The sequence below is a fragment of the Bombus vancouverensis genome, chromosome 4 (assembly GCF_051014615.1).
Source record: "Bombus vancouverensis nearcticus chromosome 4, iyBomVanc1_principal, whole genome shotgun sequence".
Taxonomy (NCBI): Eukaryota; Metazoa; Arthropoda; class Insecta; order Hymenoptera; family Apidae; genus Bombus; species Bombus vancouverensis.
Window position 1 is genome coordinate 9,178,098 of NC_134914.1, and position 13,138 is coordinate 9,191,235.

The following is a 13,138-nucleotide window of genomic DNA, read 5'->3' on the forward strand; positions in this document are numbered from 1 at the left end:
ATCCACGAACTTCTATTAAGCCAAGAAGAAGAACTCTGTCGAGGAAGATACTGATCGAAATCATCGCCATAAATCTTCCACCAAACAAGAAGAAACTTCAAACAACTATTCTTCGTTTCAATATCCGCAAACAACCATTATATCCAAATACCAAAAGGATCAAATAATTTAGAACAAGCAAATGGTAAACTAGCTGACAAATCAGGAGCAATACAGTGAGCACATTTTGGTTACTTTGTGTGAAACCAGCCGCTTATCCATTACACGCTTGGTATGCCGTCACGCCCTTTTGTGCCCTTCGTGCCATTTAATCCATCTCTAAGAGATCCTCTGCGGAGGGAACACCTGCAATTTTACGATCCAGGTGTCGTCCACGGCTTAAACTCTTCGAAATTTGCTAAATCCTTCCCCTTAAGCGCCCTCATCGACGCGTCGAATACGTCGTTTTGTCGCCGAAACAGCATTCCTCCGACATGGTTCGACACAATGCCGCGTCATTAGCAACTAATAGACGGCGTTAAATAGGATTTAGGGAAAAGGAACGACCATCCAAATATTTTTTCCTTACAATTTGTCATCTGTAACTTGTATCGTTTATTCGTGATTCTTCAGTTGCCCTTAAACGTTCCGAGAATGGAGGCAAATTGGGAATTTGCCCTTTAAATTCTCAGTATTATTTGATGGAAAATTTTCAGCTATATTCTAAATAAACCAAGTATAAATTCTCTGTTCCTTTAAAGGTCAAGTTTGCAGAGTGCGATTTATTTAATTTTTTTTTATATTTATAACAACATTAAGGTTTTGCAAATTGGTGGAAAATAGGGGAATGTTTAGAAAATATGGGCAAATTTTAGGTATATTCTAAACGAAGTATGAACACTGTGTTCCTTGCACTTTCGAAAATCACCATTCCCAAGTACCAGCCCGAAATCGTCATCGGATTTTCCTAGAGCATTTTGACGTTTTATCAATCACGAGCTGCCAGAGCTGTCACTTTCATTAGGCCGCAAGTTGCACGGCTTTTTCTGGCTTGATGGATGAATTCTGGAAGTCTGTAACACGAGACCGTGGCTCGGGGGGTGGGAATACCGCGCGTCACTCCGCGCATGGGGGCTGATCGCGTTGTTTATGAGATTTTTATGGAGACGACACGCTCTACACGCACATATGTATGAAAAAACGTGCACCCTCCCGCGATAAACCGGATAATAAAATGTCGAGCAATCAGCAACCCCCGATTTTTTCCATCCTCCCCCTCTTTCTCTTTTTCTCTCGGGTATTCGTAATTAGAGAATCGCGAATTTTCTTTCTCTCCCCTCGAGAAAGATCCTCGATGATCGATCATTTTTCCTACAAACCTGTTGAATTCGTTCCAATCATATACGTGTTTTAGTATACCACAGTTAGATAGTTAGGTTGTTAATCGTTAGCCTTATCAGAGGTTTAGCTCGTTTTCTTAATTTATAGCTGCAAGAAATTAAGGGGGCGATAAAATGATTCCCAAGGATTAATTGTATAATAGCTTTTCGCGAATTGATCAATCGTATTAGATACACGCGATAGTATTTCATGTTTTAATTGAGAATTCTCGTACGTTTATGTACCGCTTTGATAGCATCGTGTCTGATACTCTTGGAGACCATTTGTAATTAGGAGCAATATTTATGACGTCTATTAAGAAACATGACTAGTCGAACATTTAAGATAGTATCTTATATTAAACGATTAAAGATTTATTAACATAGCTATTTTCTAATGGATGACAATTGTTTCTTTATATGGTACATCGAACGATTATTTCATGAAGTATTGATTGAAAAATAATGTATTGCTCCTAACGTTGCCTTTTTTATTATTTTCACATGATAATGATCCCTCATATTTCTATTCTCTCGTATGGCAAATTGCTATTCGTTTTTCTTTTTTTTTTGGGGGGGGGGGGGAAGAAGTAAGAGAAATGGCGTAATCAGGGTAATGGCTAGTATGCTTTGGAAGCGATTCCCACAATAAAAGGCACACGTGAGCTCGTTGTGGGGTATGGGACGTAGCTTTTTTTACGGGGTATCCCTTACACGTCGGATCGACTCTCGTCAACGTCTCGTATTGCTTAGCACGGAGGATTAAACCGTCAAGCTGTTGAACGCGCGACTTCGAACAGACATGCTTCGTCAAATTTTCGACGTTACGTCCCCTTCATTTCGTAAAAAGAGTTCGGGATTAGTATGATTAAACTCTCATACGAAGGATAATACAGGGATATACCGTCAATTAGCAGGATTAAATATTTTGTTTTGATAGTTTATCCGATGTTTCAACAAGAATGTTACAATTATTTAAAAAATCTATTTATCTAACCAAGTTACGATGCCTACGAGAAAATCGTAGAATGACCTTACAGTTGCAAATTAAAAAATCTATAATCTATGATCAACCGATTACAAATAGCTATCTACCAAACTCCACTCCTACTATATATCGATGCAACAAGAATTCACAGGAATCAACTAAACACAATTAGGACCAACAAAAAATTCTAGAACAGTTCTAGAGAATCAAATTCAAAACTCGTGATCGATGAATAAAAAGCGATCGATCCCAAATGACTATTCTCCAGAGAGGCGGCATCTACAAAGACTGACAGGATCAGCCAAATACAATGAAAGGCTAACAAAAAAATACAACGACAGTTCTAAAGATTGAAATTTAAAAATGCGCATTTACCCACCAAATCCAAAGATTCAAGAAGGGAAATCTTTATAGCCCTCGAAAGCACGATTAATAAGGTAAAAAAGAAATCAATTCCAAATCACTATTCTCCAAAGTCCACTTCAACGAGGACTCGCAGGAAGCAGTCAAATAATCCCCCGTGCCGAATTTCAAAGCCTATAGGTACTCTCTCTCTCTCTCTCTCTCTTTCTATCTGACTATATAGCATCGCGCAAGTGGAGACTCGAAAAATCTGACGTGTCCCGAATCTCGCTTAATTAATAGCCTTATAGGAGCGTGAGGGGCGCCGTGTTGCCCGAAGGACCCTCTGCGCGTTGCTCGCAGGACTGGTCTGCAAATGGGGGCACGTGCAGGCCACGTGTCGGTAAGAGGATATCCGTCCGTGCTACCCTAAGCGACCGCCTTCAAGGGAAAAAGACGGAACGAGGGGGCACTGGCTTCGTTCGTTCGCTGGTCTCAGGTGCTCTCTGCCTCCTTCTTCGTCTTCGGTTTGCGGCGTTCCTCTTCTTCAACGTGCGCGCACCGTGTAATCCCGGACAGGGGGAGAATGGGCCGAAAATAAAAGAAGAGAGCCACTCGTGTTGTCGCCGCTTCGATGCTCTCGCGCATGTACGCGGGACCGACGATCCTCCGTCGAGTCCGATTTTTAGAGCTTGATTGATTTTTTGAGATGTCCTGGCGATGCTTGGTTGATGATGGCTACGATGATTATAATAGAGTATTCGAGAGATTATAGCTGCGAATGGGTCGTTAGAACGAATTGTATTGCGGTTGATGTCCTGTTTCCAGCTTTCGAGTGATTGCAATTAAAGGTAGTTGGTAATTTGGAAAAATTCGAGTGTTATTAATTAAATTTGTTCATAGTGTATTATAAGAGTAACACCGACAAATACAGAGTGTCGCAGGGTTTAACAGCTAAATTTTGTCAGTATATTCTACAGGCATAATCTAGGAAAAAATTTGATTCAAAGTTAATAGAAAGTTTTATTAAAAAGTTACGATAAAAATACAGCAGAGAACAATGAATGGTTCAGAAACTTCAAATCGATAATCATCGATATTTAGAACGCTAAACTCCAACATCGTGAATTTACCAATGATTCCTCTGTTTGTTTATCTACACAGATTGAGCCTAACTCGCAAACTTCGACACTCCACGCACGCCTACAACTATTCAAATTTCGTGTCCAGCGATTCAATATACCCAACCGACAACTGGAAAACCTCCAGGGAACAAAGGATACTTTCTACTTTTCAAAGAGAGACTGACCACTTTGGGGAACCGACGAAAAATCCTGTAATCCCTGCGGTGTCCATTGATCAGCACGCGTTTCCTATCCACCTCTATGCTCATAGAACGACGTGGATTTCCGCCAAGGCACAATGACGGCGAAACATTTTTCAGCAGGCCCAGAAGAGACCGACGAACTAAGAAATAGGCCCTTCTTTCATTGTAACGTGGTTGTCGAACGTGCATGTGTAACCAGTCCGGTTTTGGTCATTCATCGTTCTCTGGTGACTCGGTGCTAGGCTTGGACGCGTGCTTGTGGGCGAGACACGATCCACGACAATGCGCACAATGAGCACGGGGTGGACCGTTTAGGGCTGCATCCCCTCGAGCTTTGTGAAAAACGACCGCCCCCGATCGGAATTGCCGCATTTCTCGGGCCTTGCTCTCCTTTATGATCTCTTTATCCTGGTGCACCCCGGGTCACCCTCTCTTGTGTCGTTTCCTTGTCGCCGACTGAGTCTCGTGCTGAGATCAGACGGTCTCGTTAGCGCGATTTAACTCTCGTTTTCTGACCATTTGATCTCTGTTTGGCTTTCGTCTACAAACTGAAGTACATAAATGGATCTATAAGGTTATTAGGTAGTTTTAAGTTGTATTTGTAGAAATTGTAATTTGGCTTTGTGAAATTGGAAATGTTGTCAGTTTGTCGTGAAACACACAGAGAGGCCTGGTGTATCTAATTTTTCGTAGGTAATTGTCTTCTTTCATTTCGTAGGTCAATTAAATCGTTTATACGGAAGCCTGATCTTTCTGGTGTTATGTATAATGCGTAAAAGGAGGGATTTTCTATACTACTCTTCGTTGATTTATGTATTAAAAATTTATTTCAATAAAAGCAATACTAACGACATACAACAATATGTACAACGTTCGGTGTACGCAAAGTTAAACATTCGAAATATTCTCCAGTAGAAATAAAAATTTGGTGGAAAGAAATTCAAGGATGAAATTCTAGTTGTCTACGAACAACTGATTTGTGACTCTTTTATTCAGACACCAATTATTAATTTTTTTTGGACCACCGATATCCATCACGCAATCTCGCGTCTATTTCCTATTTCGTCTCTCCCGTCATTTCCTCTTAGAATTCGAAACAAGAATGCGAAAAGCGCGTCAGCGAACGACACAATGCTATTCGCTCTTGCGAGCACGCTTAGAATTGGAAAAAAGACTGAGGGTCTGAAGGGGCTTGGTTTCAGCTCAGCCGCGGTCTTTGACTCTACTCGGTATATGCATATACCCAGAAGAAAATGTCGACGCGGCAGAAGAGGAAGCGGAAGGGTTGCGCGGCGTCGTCCGCCAGCTGGAAACGCGGATTCCGGGTCAAAGAGTGGAAAGCTTTCCTATTTCGTTCGCGTGCCAACGTTGCACGTTGTTTTCACTGAAAAATCCACTTTCACGAACGCGAGTTGAAGGAAACGCTTGGGCTGTTCGTTTCGAGCACTGCCTTTTCTTTCTCTTTTTTCATTTCTTTCTTGATCCCTCTTGCTTGCTTTTATTCTACGCGGGCTGTTCGCCGTTTCTTCAACGGCGGCCTCCCCGAGCACACGAACCTCTGTCCATGGAAACAGAAGTCGCGAAACGGATTTTCACGGCGAGAGATCGCGTTGCGCCTCGCTCGTTTCCCACCGATTATGCTACTCACGAGCTTTCGTGCTCGTTGAATATTTCGACGTGAATCACCGTCGAAACAGTTTCCTCTAACTCAGAGAACGAAAACAGACGTCACCACAAGCAAAAGTTGGTCAAGGTTCGCCGTTCGTCTTTGATTCTCTTCTGTTTCTACCTGCCGTTGCAACGAACAATGAAACGCTTGTATAATGCTGCACTGTTTTCGCTACTTTGCCTTTCAGACGTTTTTCTATGAAAGAGAACTGAATCATGCGACATTTGCAAGGTTCCTTTTTATATTCTTTGGATATAGAAGCTTAATCCTGCGAATAGTGCCCCTGTACGAGTGAGTAACATTATGTTAAATTTATGTTTCAATATTTATCAAAATCTTTTGTCCGGAAGATGATCATTATACATGCATACGTATGTAACAACAATGCTACAATTCTAATTATAAATCTGTATGTGAATACATAAATTTATAATGGACGTTATATGTTATGAATATTCTAAATTTGTATACCAACGACAGAATTAAAAGGAATAACAAAGATTGAAGACCACGAAATATAGCGATCATTATTAAGATTTACCAGCCCCAACCTTCGTCATCCCTTCTTTTTCTAAACAAGTCGTTACAACGTTCATTGCAGAATATCAATAACACCATTACGTCTTAACATGAGCCACCATAGTGATCGGTCAATTTATTCGCAAGCGTAACAAATAAACCAGTAGGGGATTTCCCGGGACGCGTTCTAACGCTCCATAGAGACGTGGTATTGTGAACCTATCAATGAACGAACACAAATTTTAACAGTTCATCCGGTTACGTTGATCCCGAAGGTATAAGCGGTTTCACGGTACGACCCCCGAAATGCAAGGTTTCCTTGAGCTTCTATAGGGCTTTCATGGGTCTCGTCGAGTCCCACTCATGGGGGGTTCTCAACGGGCGGGGCCCCATTCTCCGCGGGGCGCCGCTCTTTATTGTACCGTCACTGCGTGTTTAGTACTCACGCGTCAAGTTAACAGCACCCCACCCCTTCTCACCTTTCTTTCTTTTCTTTTGTCTCTTTCGTTTCTATATTTTTTCGACGATCTCTTTCCCTGTATTCCGCGTTTCAACTACCGCGGCTACTCTATTGCGATTAAGAATTTCTCAGAGCCTTCCAATAATCGCCAACTGTTTCTTTATACTGTTAAGTATGGTCTCGGGTTTGTATGTTTTTGTTATATGTTACTTGGACTGACTGAGAAAGAGCCTGAGAAGGTTAAAGGGATTTTTACAAGATTTTTGTTATAGGGGTAGTTTAGAAGAGGGTTGGTTTCGGTTAATCAGTCTAGTTCTTTGATATTGAGATTATGCGAGATTCTTGAAAGAGAAACGGATCGATGCTTTTAGTTCTAAGACACTTCTACATTTGATTATCCTTTACCTATAATTTAATGACTAGTGCTTAATTACTTAAGAATAACCGTAAATTACACAGTAAATTTTAGAAGGTAGTACATGCAGTTTATTAGTGTCGCCTGTTTTTCAATCTGTGAAATTGAGTTGGTGAAAGCTAGGAATAGAAACGTGAACTTTTACGATTCACTGCTTTGCAAGACTTGATGGGTTGTTTAAAGAACACTTTTGTCTTAAGCTGAATGCTGACCACTCGTTTTTGTGAAAAGCGTCTCGTTAGTTGGTTCTATTAAAATTTAACAGACACGATTCTTCTGTAATTAAAGCTTAGAATTGATCGTTACAGTACAGATTCGTTTTACTACTTAACTAGCATATTGACATATCTATCATAACATGCAATCCTATAAATTCTGGCATATTTCAATTTCTCATTAGCGCGTTTACATCTTTATTCATAAGTAACGATAGAAATCAGAAGCAGTTAAATCTAACGAATAAGATAGATGTGGCAATAAATTATATTTTAATTCGTTGATTTTTGCTATGAAAAGAATATTTTTATAAAGGAGTGTTTTATTTTGGCGAAAGATTAATCTTAGTCCTCTGTGTCGTAGTTGTTCACATGAATAACGAAAATCGTTCATAAACTGCCACTGGATTAAGTTATAAATTGATCGTTTCGATTATGTTGATAGTTCTAGTGTTAAATGAACGATCCTAATAGCACGGTCATTCTCACACAATTATGGAACAGTCAGACGACATGCCGGACGAACGGACCATCGGCGACGTATTCGCGAATTCCATCACTCGACGACGTTATCTGCGGCAACAGCAGCGGTTTCCGTCTACGTTGCAGACGAAACCGGTTCCTTTTTATGACGGAATATCGGACGGACGGTCGTCGTTCGGTTTCAGCTGGTCGCTCGTCCTGTCTCTTCTCTCTTTCTCTCTCTTTCTTTTCTCCTATCTGACCACGTCTGTGTTAGCCTGTTCCATCGCTGAAACCTGTCGTTTTTTCAGAGAGACGCAACACCGCGAACAGGAGGAAGGAGGCGTTGAGCTCGAGCCGAAGGAAATACGATGAAAACCAAACGGTTTTTCTTGTATTTTTCGTTTGAGGTTGACCCTCTCCGAAGAATCCGGGTTAAGAGTCTCGTAACATGAATCGATAATGTTGCGTCGAACGGAGGATGCGATGGAAATTAGGCGAAATATATTACTAGAAGGTTTAAGTTTCATATTAGTGAAGGAAACTTCAAATAGTTTCATATTTGGCTACACACATATACCAGATCGGTAGTTCTCGTATTAAGGAGACAACAATAAAAATGTTTCTTCTGTAATTATACTGTCACGTAGATACACGTACTTCCGGTTCGTGGTCAAAGGTGAGGTCTGTAACACTCGTATAGTCACAAAACTTTCACACTTCTAGTTTTTTCCGCTTTCTACTAAGACATTATGCTTAATCTATGTAAAAGATCACGAAGAATACTACTAAATTCACTTTTTTTTTGAAACACCAAATATGAGTCATACATAGCTTAAAAAAGATGATACTCTCACTATGAGAAGTTTTATTTGAAGTAACTATTTATTTGAATGCACTTGCTGTTTTGTTTCTTATCCTAAAGCTTTCTGTTAAAAGATACAAACTTGAAAATACGATAGTTGCTTACGATAACGTCATTTAAAATCTAAACAGAATAATTGAATCGATGAGTCATATATGTCAGTGAAAGTGTTAGACACTAAAAGGGTTGACGTATCAAATGAAAAAACAAAGGACACAATGTATCTACCGTGGACACCAGTTCGACACAAGACGATTGTTGCGTAGCGACAGGAAAATCCCGATCAAAAAGTTCCAGGTGACGAATATAATGACGAACAATACTGTGTAGAAAAAGCATCGACGCGGGGCAAAAAGACGAAGGCCGTCAGTGTCCCGTCGAATCGACTTTCCAAAGAGCGAAATAAAAAAAGAGAACCGAGACCTTCTGAAGATTGCGGAAAGCCGGATGCAACCGGTCGCTCGATTTGACTTGTGAATTCCTCTCAAATTTTTCGATGGAATCGCGCTGTACGTTTTTCAAAACGCGCCCTTTTGTGGCGACGCATTCGTGATGAAAAAATTGTAGTTAAACGACAATCGCGGTTAAAGGCGTCGCGTGAGGAGAGGCAACGTGTAAATTGGTTGTTCATGCAAATGCCAGATGGTTGAGCGGATCGTTGGGAGAACAATTACGACATCTTTTTTCGTCTCGAAATATACTCAAAACGAGGGTAATGGCCCAGTGTGGACAGCCAACTTTCAATTTTGACATGAAAACGAGGTGTCTAGGGTTTTCAGGTGTTTAAAGTACTTCTAACGCTTTGATCTTGGCCACTTCCGCTCGGATAATGGACTCCTTGACAGCAGAAACTTACTTTTTACATCTTACTTTGATTCAATACAGCAGCGGAATAAGTTATTAGAAACCAGTAAATTAGCGAAATATTTACACGAAGTTATCATTCTTCACGATCCAACATTATTATCTCTTTCACGGGAACAATCATTCGATCGACAACGAACGTTCACCATTTCCATTCCTACATCCCCGATACATTCATTTCCGCGGTGACATAACAAAACGGCAAAGAACTCAGCCGTCCGAGGCACCAATTTAAAGCGTCTATTCTACGAAACCACATATACGTAGAAGGCTACGCCACTGTGTACCGCAGCGGAGCCGCTGTTCTCTCGTGCAGACGGTTCTCTGGAGCAGGAGCGCGGCGTGGAGCAAAGTAGTCGTGGTGCTCGAGACAAGGTCTGACCAGACAGAATTGCAGAACAGACAAGGAAAGACAGTATCGGGTTTCGTGTAGGGGTGTGGCCTGTCGTTCCACTGCCGACCTGGGAGGGGGTGCCAGTGGGCGGTTCTTCGCGGAACCGTGTCCGCCCCACCTTGTGACGCGGTGGTTTTCACGGTTCCACCGCGATGCGGCGCTGCCTCTGGCTGGAACCAGTTGCAGCTGTGCCGGTTCCCTCACTCCGCATCGCGGCTTCGGCTCGGTAGACGGGTCTGTATTTACCGTGGCGCAGCGTGCTCGCGCGAATCTCGTTTTCTGGCGTCGTTCCTCTCGACGTGTCGTCGCCGTGGCCGTGGTCGTGGTCGTTGGATCTCGTCGTTCCTTTGTACCACACGGGGCACATGCGCCATGAAACGTGTCTGACGCGTGTCCGGTCGTCCACTCGAAGGAGCACGAACTGAGATCGATCACCAAACTGTCGATGCTCCAAGGACACCAGGACGGTGGTAGTATTCGAGTGCAGGTGCGCGGACTAGCCGGGTGTTATTTCATCGCGCGTTTCTCCGACTACCCTAGTGCTTGTGAACCATTTGGTTCGATATGGAACCAGGAATTCCGCGACAAGGTTCTAGGACTGCGTCCCGTCGCCCCAACTCGTCGCGTCGATAAACGACTGTCCGTTGCGTCCATAGTGATTGTGTATCAGTGAGGGGTGTACTTTCTTCTCTGGGGTAACGTGACTGTCTGCTCGGTGTTTCCGTACTGTTACACCGTGTCTTCGCTTTTAATAGAGCAGAATTAGCTGCTGGATTCTCGGAGTGATTCTTTTTCAGCGAAATGTGCCCGCGAGGGCGCGCGTTACCCACTCACCAGACAACGATTATCAGTTCTCTCCTGGACTTTTCTTTCATATTCGATATATACAAATATTGATACAAGTCCGGGGAAAGGAGCAGCGCGGAGGTGCCAGTGACGTTTTTGAGTGCGGAAAAAATTGCCGAACCAAGGAAAGTAGAGGGTGAAGCGAGCTTGACGGTGGCGGAGAAAGAAGAAGAGGAGGCAAAAGAAGGGAACCTGCGCAGCGGACGCCATCTCCGCGTTATCGGCAAGCGGATCCCCCGGGACTCCCCCCCAAGCAGCTTCGGCGTCGCGCACCCTCGGCGGGAACTACCCCGCGACAGCAGCCACCCTGATGGGAGTGTATGAGGAGCGCGCCCCTCCTACCACCGGCATGCACTGGGTGAGTGTCATCCCTCTATTCCCTCGGTTCTTTGCTTATTGGCCGTGTACGCACCACGAAACCGTCGAGAGGGGCTCCCGGTCCTTTGTCACGCAGGCCTCGATGATCTGTGGATGATGATCCTTACCTCGACCCTTTGATCTCCACCGAGTTTGCAACTCTTGCAACTTGACACTTGCACCTGGAGCAGAGCTTTTTTTAAAATGTTACAAGAGGGGAGAGGGTCGCAATTTGGTTCTGTGGTTACTTTCGAGCGACCTACATTCCCAAATTATTACATTTTCGAGAGTTGTAACAGACATTTTTCCATAATTCTTATTAGGTTTATCAGGTTTCTGTTAAGTAGGTTTCTTTCGACTGGCTGAAATTCTGGAATTACAGTCGTATTTTCTGCGAGTTGGAATGGGTGCTTTTAGATAGTCGTATCCCACAAACTTGAAAATTCTAGATTTCTGTCAACGTGCCCCGATACGACGATCTTTTTCTTCAAAATATCATAGTCTACTTCCTAAGTATCTGTCAACTCCAGTATGACAGATTTTTTACGAAAAACACATTAATCCACGTCCTAGGATCGCTCGAAACGTCCAATCTCCAAGATTCTAAATTCTCGGGCTCGACAAACTAATTAAAACCTCTCGTTGCGAGGGATAAGGGAGCCGCTCGATGGCGGCTGTCGGTGTCCGGTTGTAGCTGTTAATGGAAACAAATCCTAGCTGGATAATTTGATCCAACGATTTTATTGCCGGCGATTCCGTAATTGGAATATTGCTGGGCGAACGAGTCGCCGACGAGCCCCGACGCTTATCGGCGACGCAACGGTTGATATATTCGCCGGCCGTGGCGCGGAACGGGTTTCAGGGATTCGCGACGACGTTGTAGATCGCCGCCGACAGAAAAAACCCCGTCTCGACGACAGACCTGCGTGCGTACATGAACCACGGGTTTGACGGATCGCCACGAAGCTTGTGAATTTTTCGGGTGTCACCGGTGTAATGGATCGCGACACGCGAACCCGAGTCGCGCCCCCGATTTGTTAATTGATTCCCCTGGCTGAAAGGGGTTGGAGATTTCGATCGGTTAAAAGGTATACATTTTTCTTTCTCCTTGTCATTGTTTGAGAAGGGTTGATATTGCGTGAACTCTTTAGACAGAGATTTTTCTTTGGTTCATTGCTGAAAGCGATTACTATTTTTAGTAGATCGAAGCGAAATGTTAAACACTGATCTCGTTTCTTTATACTTTTTATACGATATTATTTAATCCTGTTGTGTTCTTTGGGTTATTCTCGTTTTATTAATTTTTCTTATTTTCCGTGGATTTTCATTGAATTTTTTCATAAAAGGAGATTCTTACGTTCGTTTACGTTCATTTCGTTTCGTTTAACGTAGTTATTCCTTGGTTGGCCATGCTTTTCGAGAAAATCCTGTGTACGTATACTCGTGTTTTAGCAACGCAAGTTAATTTTCGAAAGAGAAATCGAAATTCCTCTGCTTCGTGATATTTACTACGAACATTTCGCGAAACCGTTTTGGTCATGAAGGAAATCATGTCGGATTAAACGGCGGAACGTGGATGCTCGTGATTTTTAGCGGCGACGTTCGTTTTCCATTGCACGATGGTTCGAACGGTGTCGAGCAATGTACGATCAGCGAAACCGGCGTTCATCTTCAAGGAATGTTAATTCCGTTTTAAACGACTGTTGAATGGCTGTGCCGTTAACGGGTACACCTTGTAAACAAACGTAATTGATTGTTCGGTGTCACCACGATGGCCGCTAATTGAACCGATGCATTAACTCGTGGCTACGCCGACGAAACGAGCTGGATGTAAAACGCATGCCATCGCTTACCAATCCTTCTCTTTTCCCTTTATTTTCGCTGATTCCACCGAAATTGAGTGTTAATCGATATAAACCGTTTCAAACGAGAGTTCGATCAACTTTCATTATTTTCTTTCTCTTTCGTTCGATTAACTTGTGTTCGCGGAAACTTTTCTCAGAATTAATTTCTGATCTTTTTAAGTTACATTGTTGTATCGTTTCAATGTATATACA

General features: G+C 42.8%; 1 protein-coding gene across 2 annotated transcripts in view; it reads left to right on the top strand.

Moving 5' to 3' along the window:
- The first annotated feature begins 10,070 nt into the window (after nt 1-10,070).
- The window catches only part of LOC117156812 (protein apterous-like), a 54,424-nt gene continuing 51,356 nt past the window's right edge, over nt 10,071-13,138 (top strand). For both annotated transcript variants that reach the window (XM_033334181.2, XM_033334182.2), the window contains exon 1: nt 10,071-11,082. In XM_033334181.2, coding sequence (XP_033190072.1) covers nt 11,035-11,082 — 48 coding nt within the window. In that variant the 5' untranslated portion in view covers nt 10,071-11,034. The remainder of the gene's footprint in view (nt 11,083-13,138) is intronic.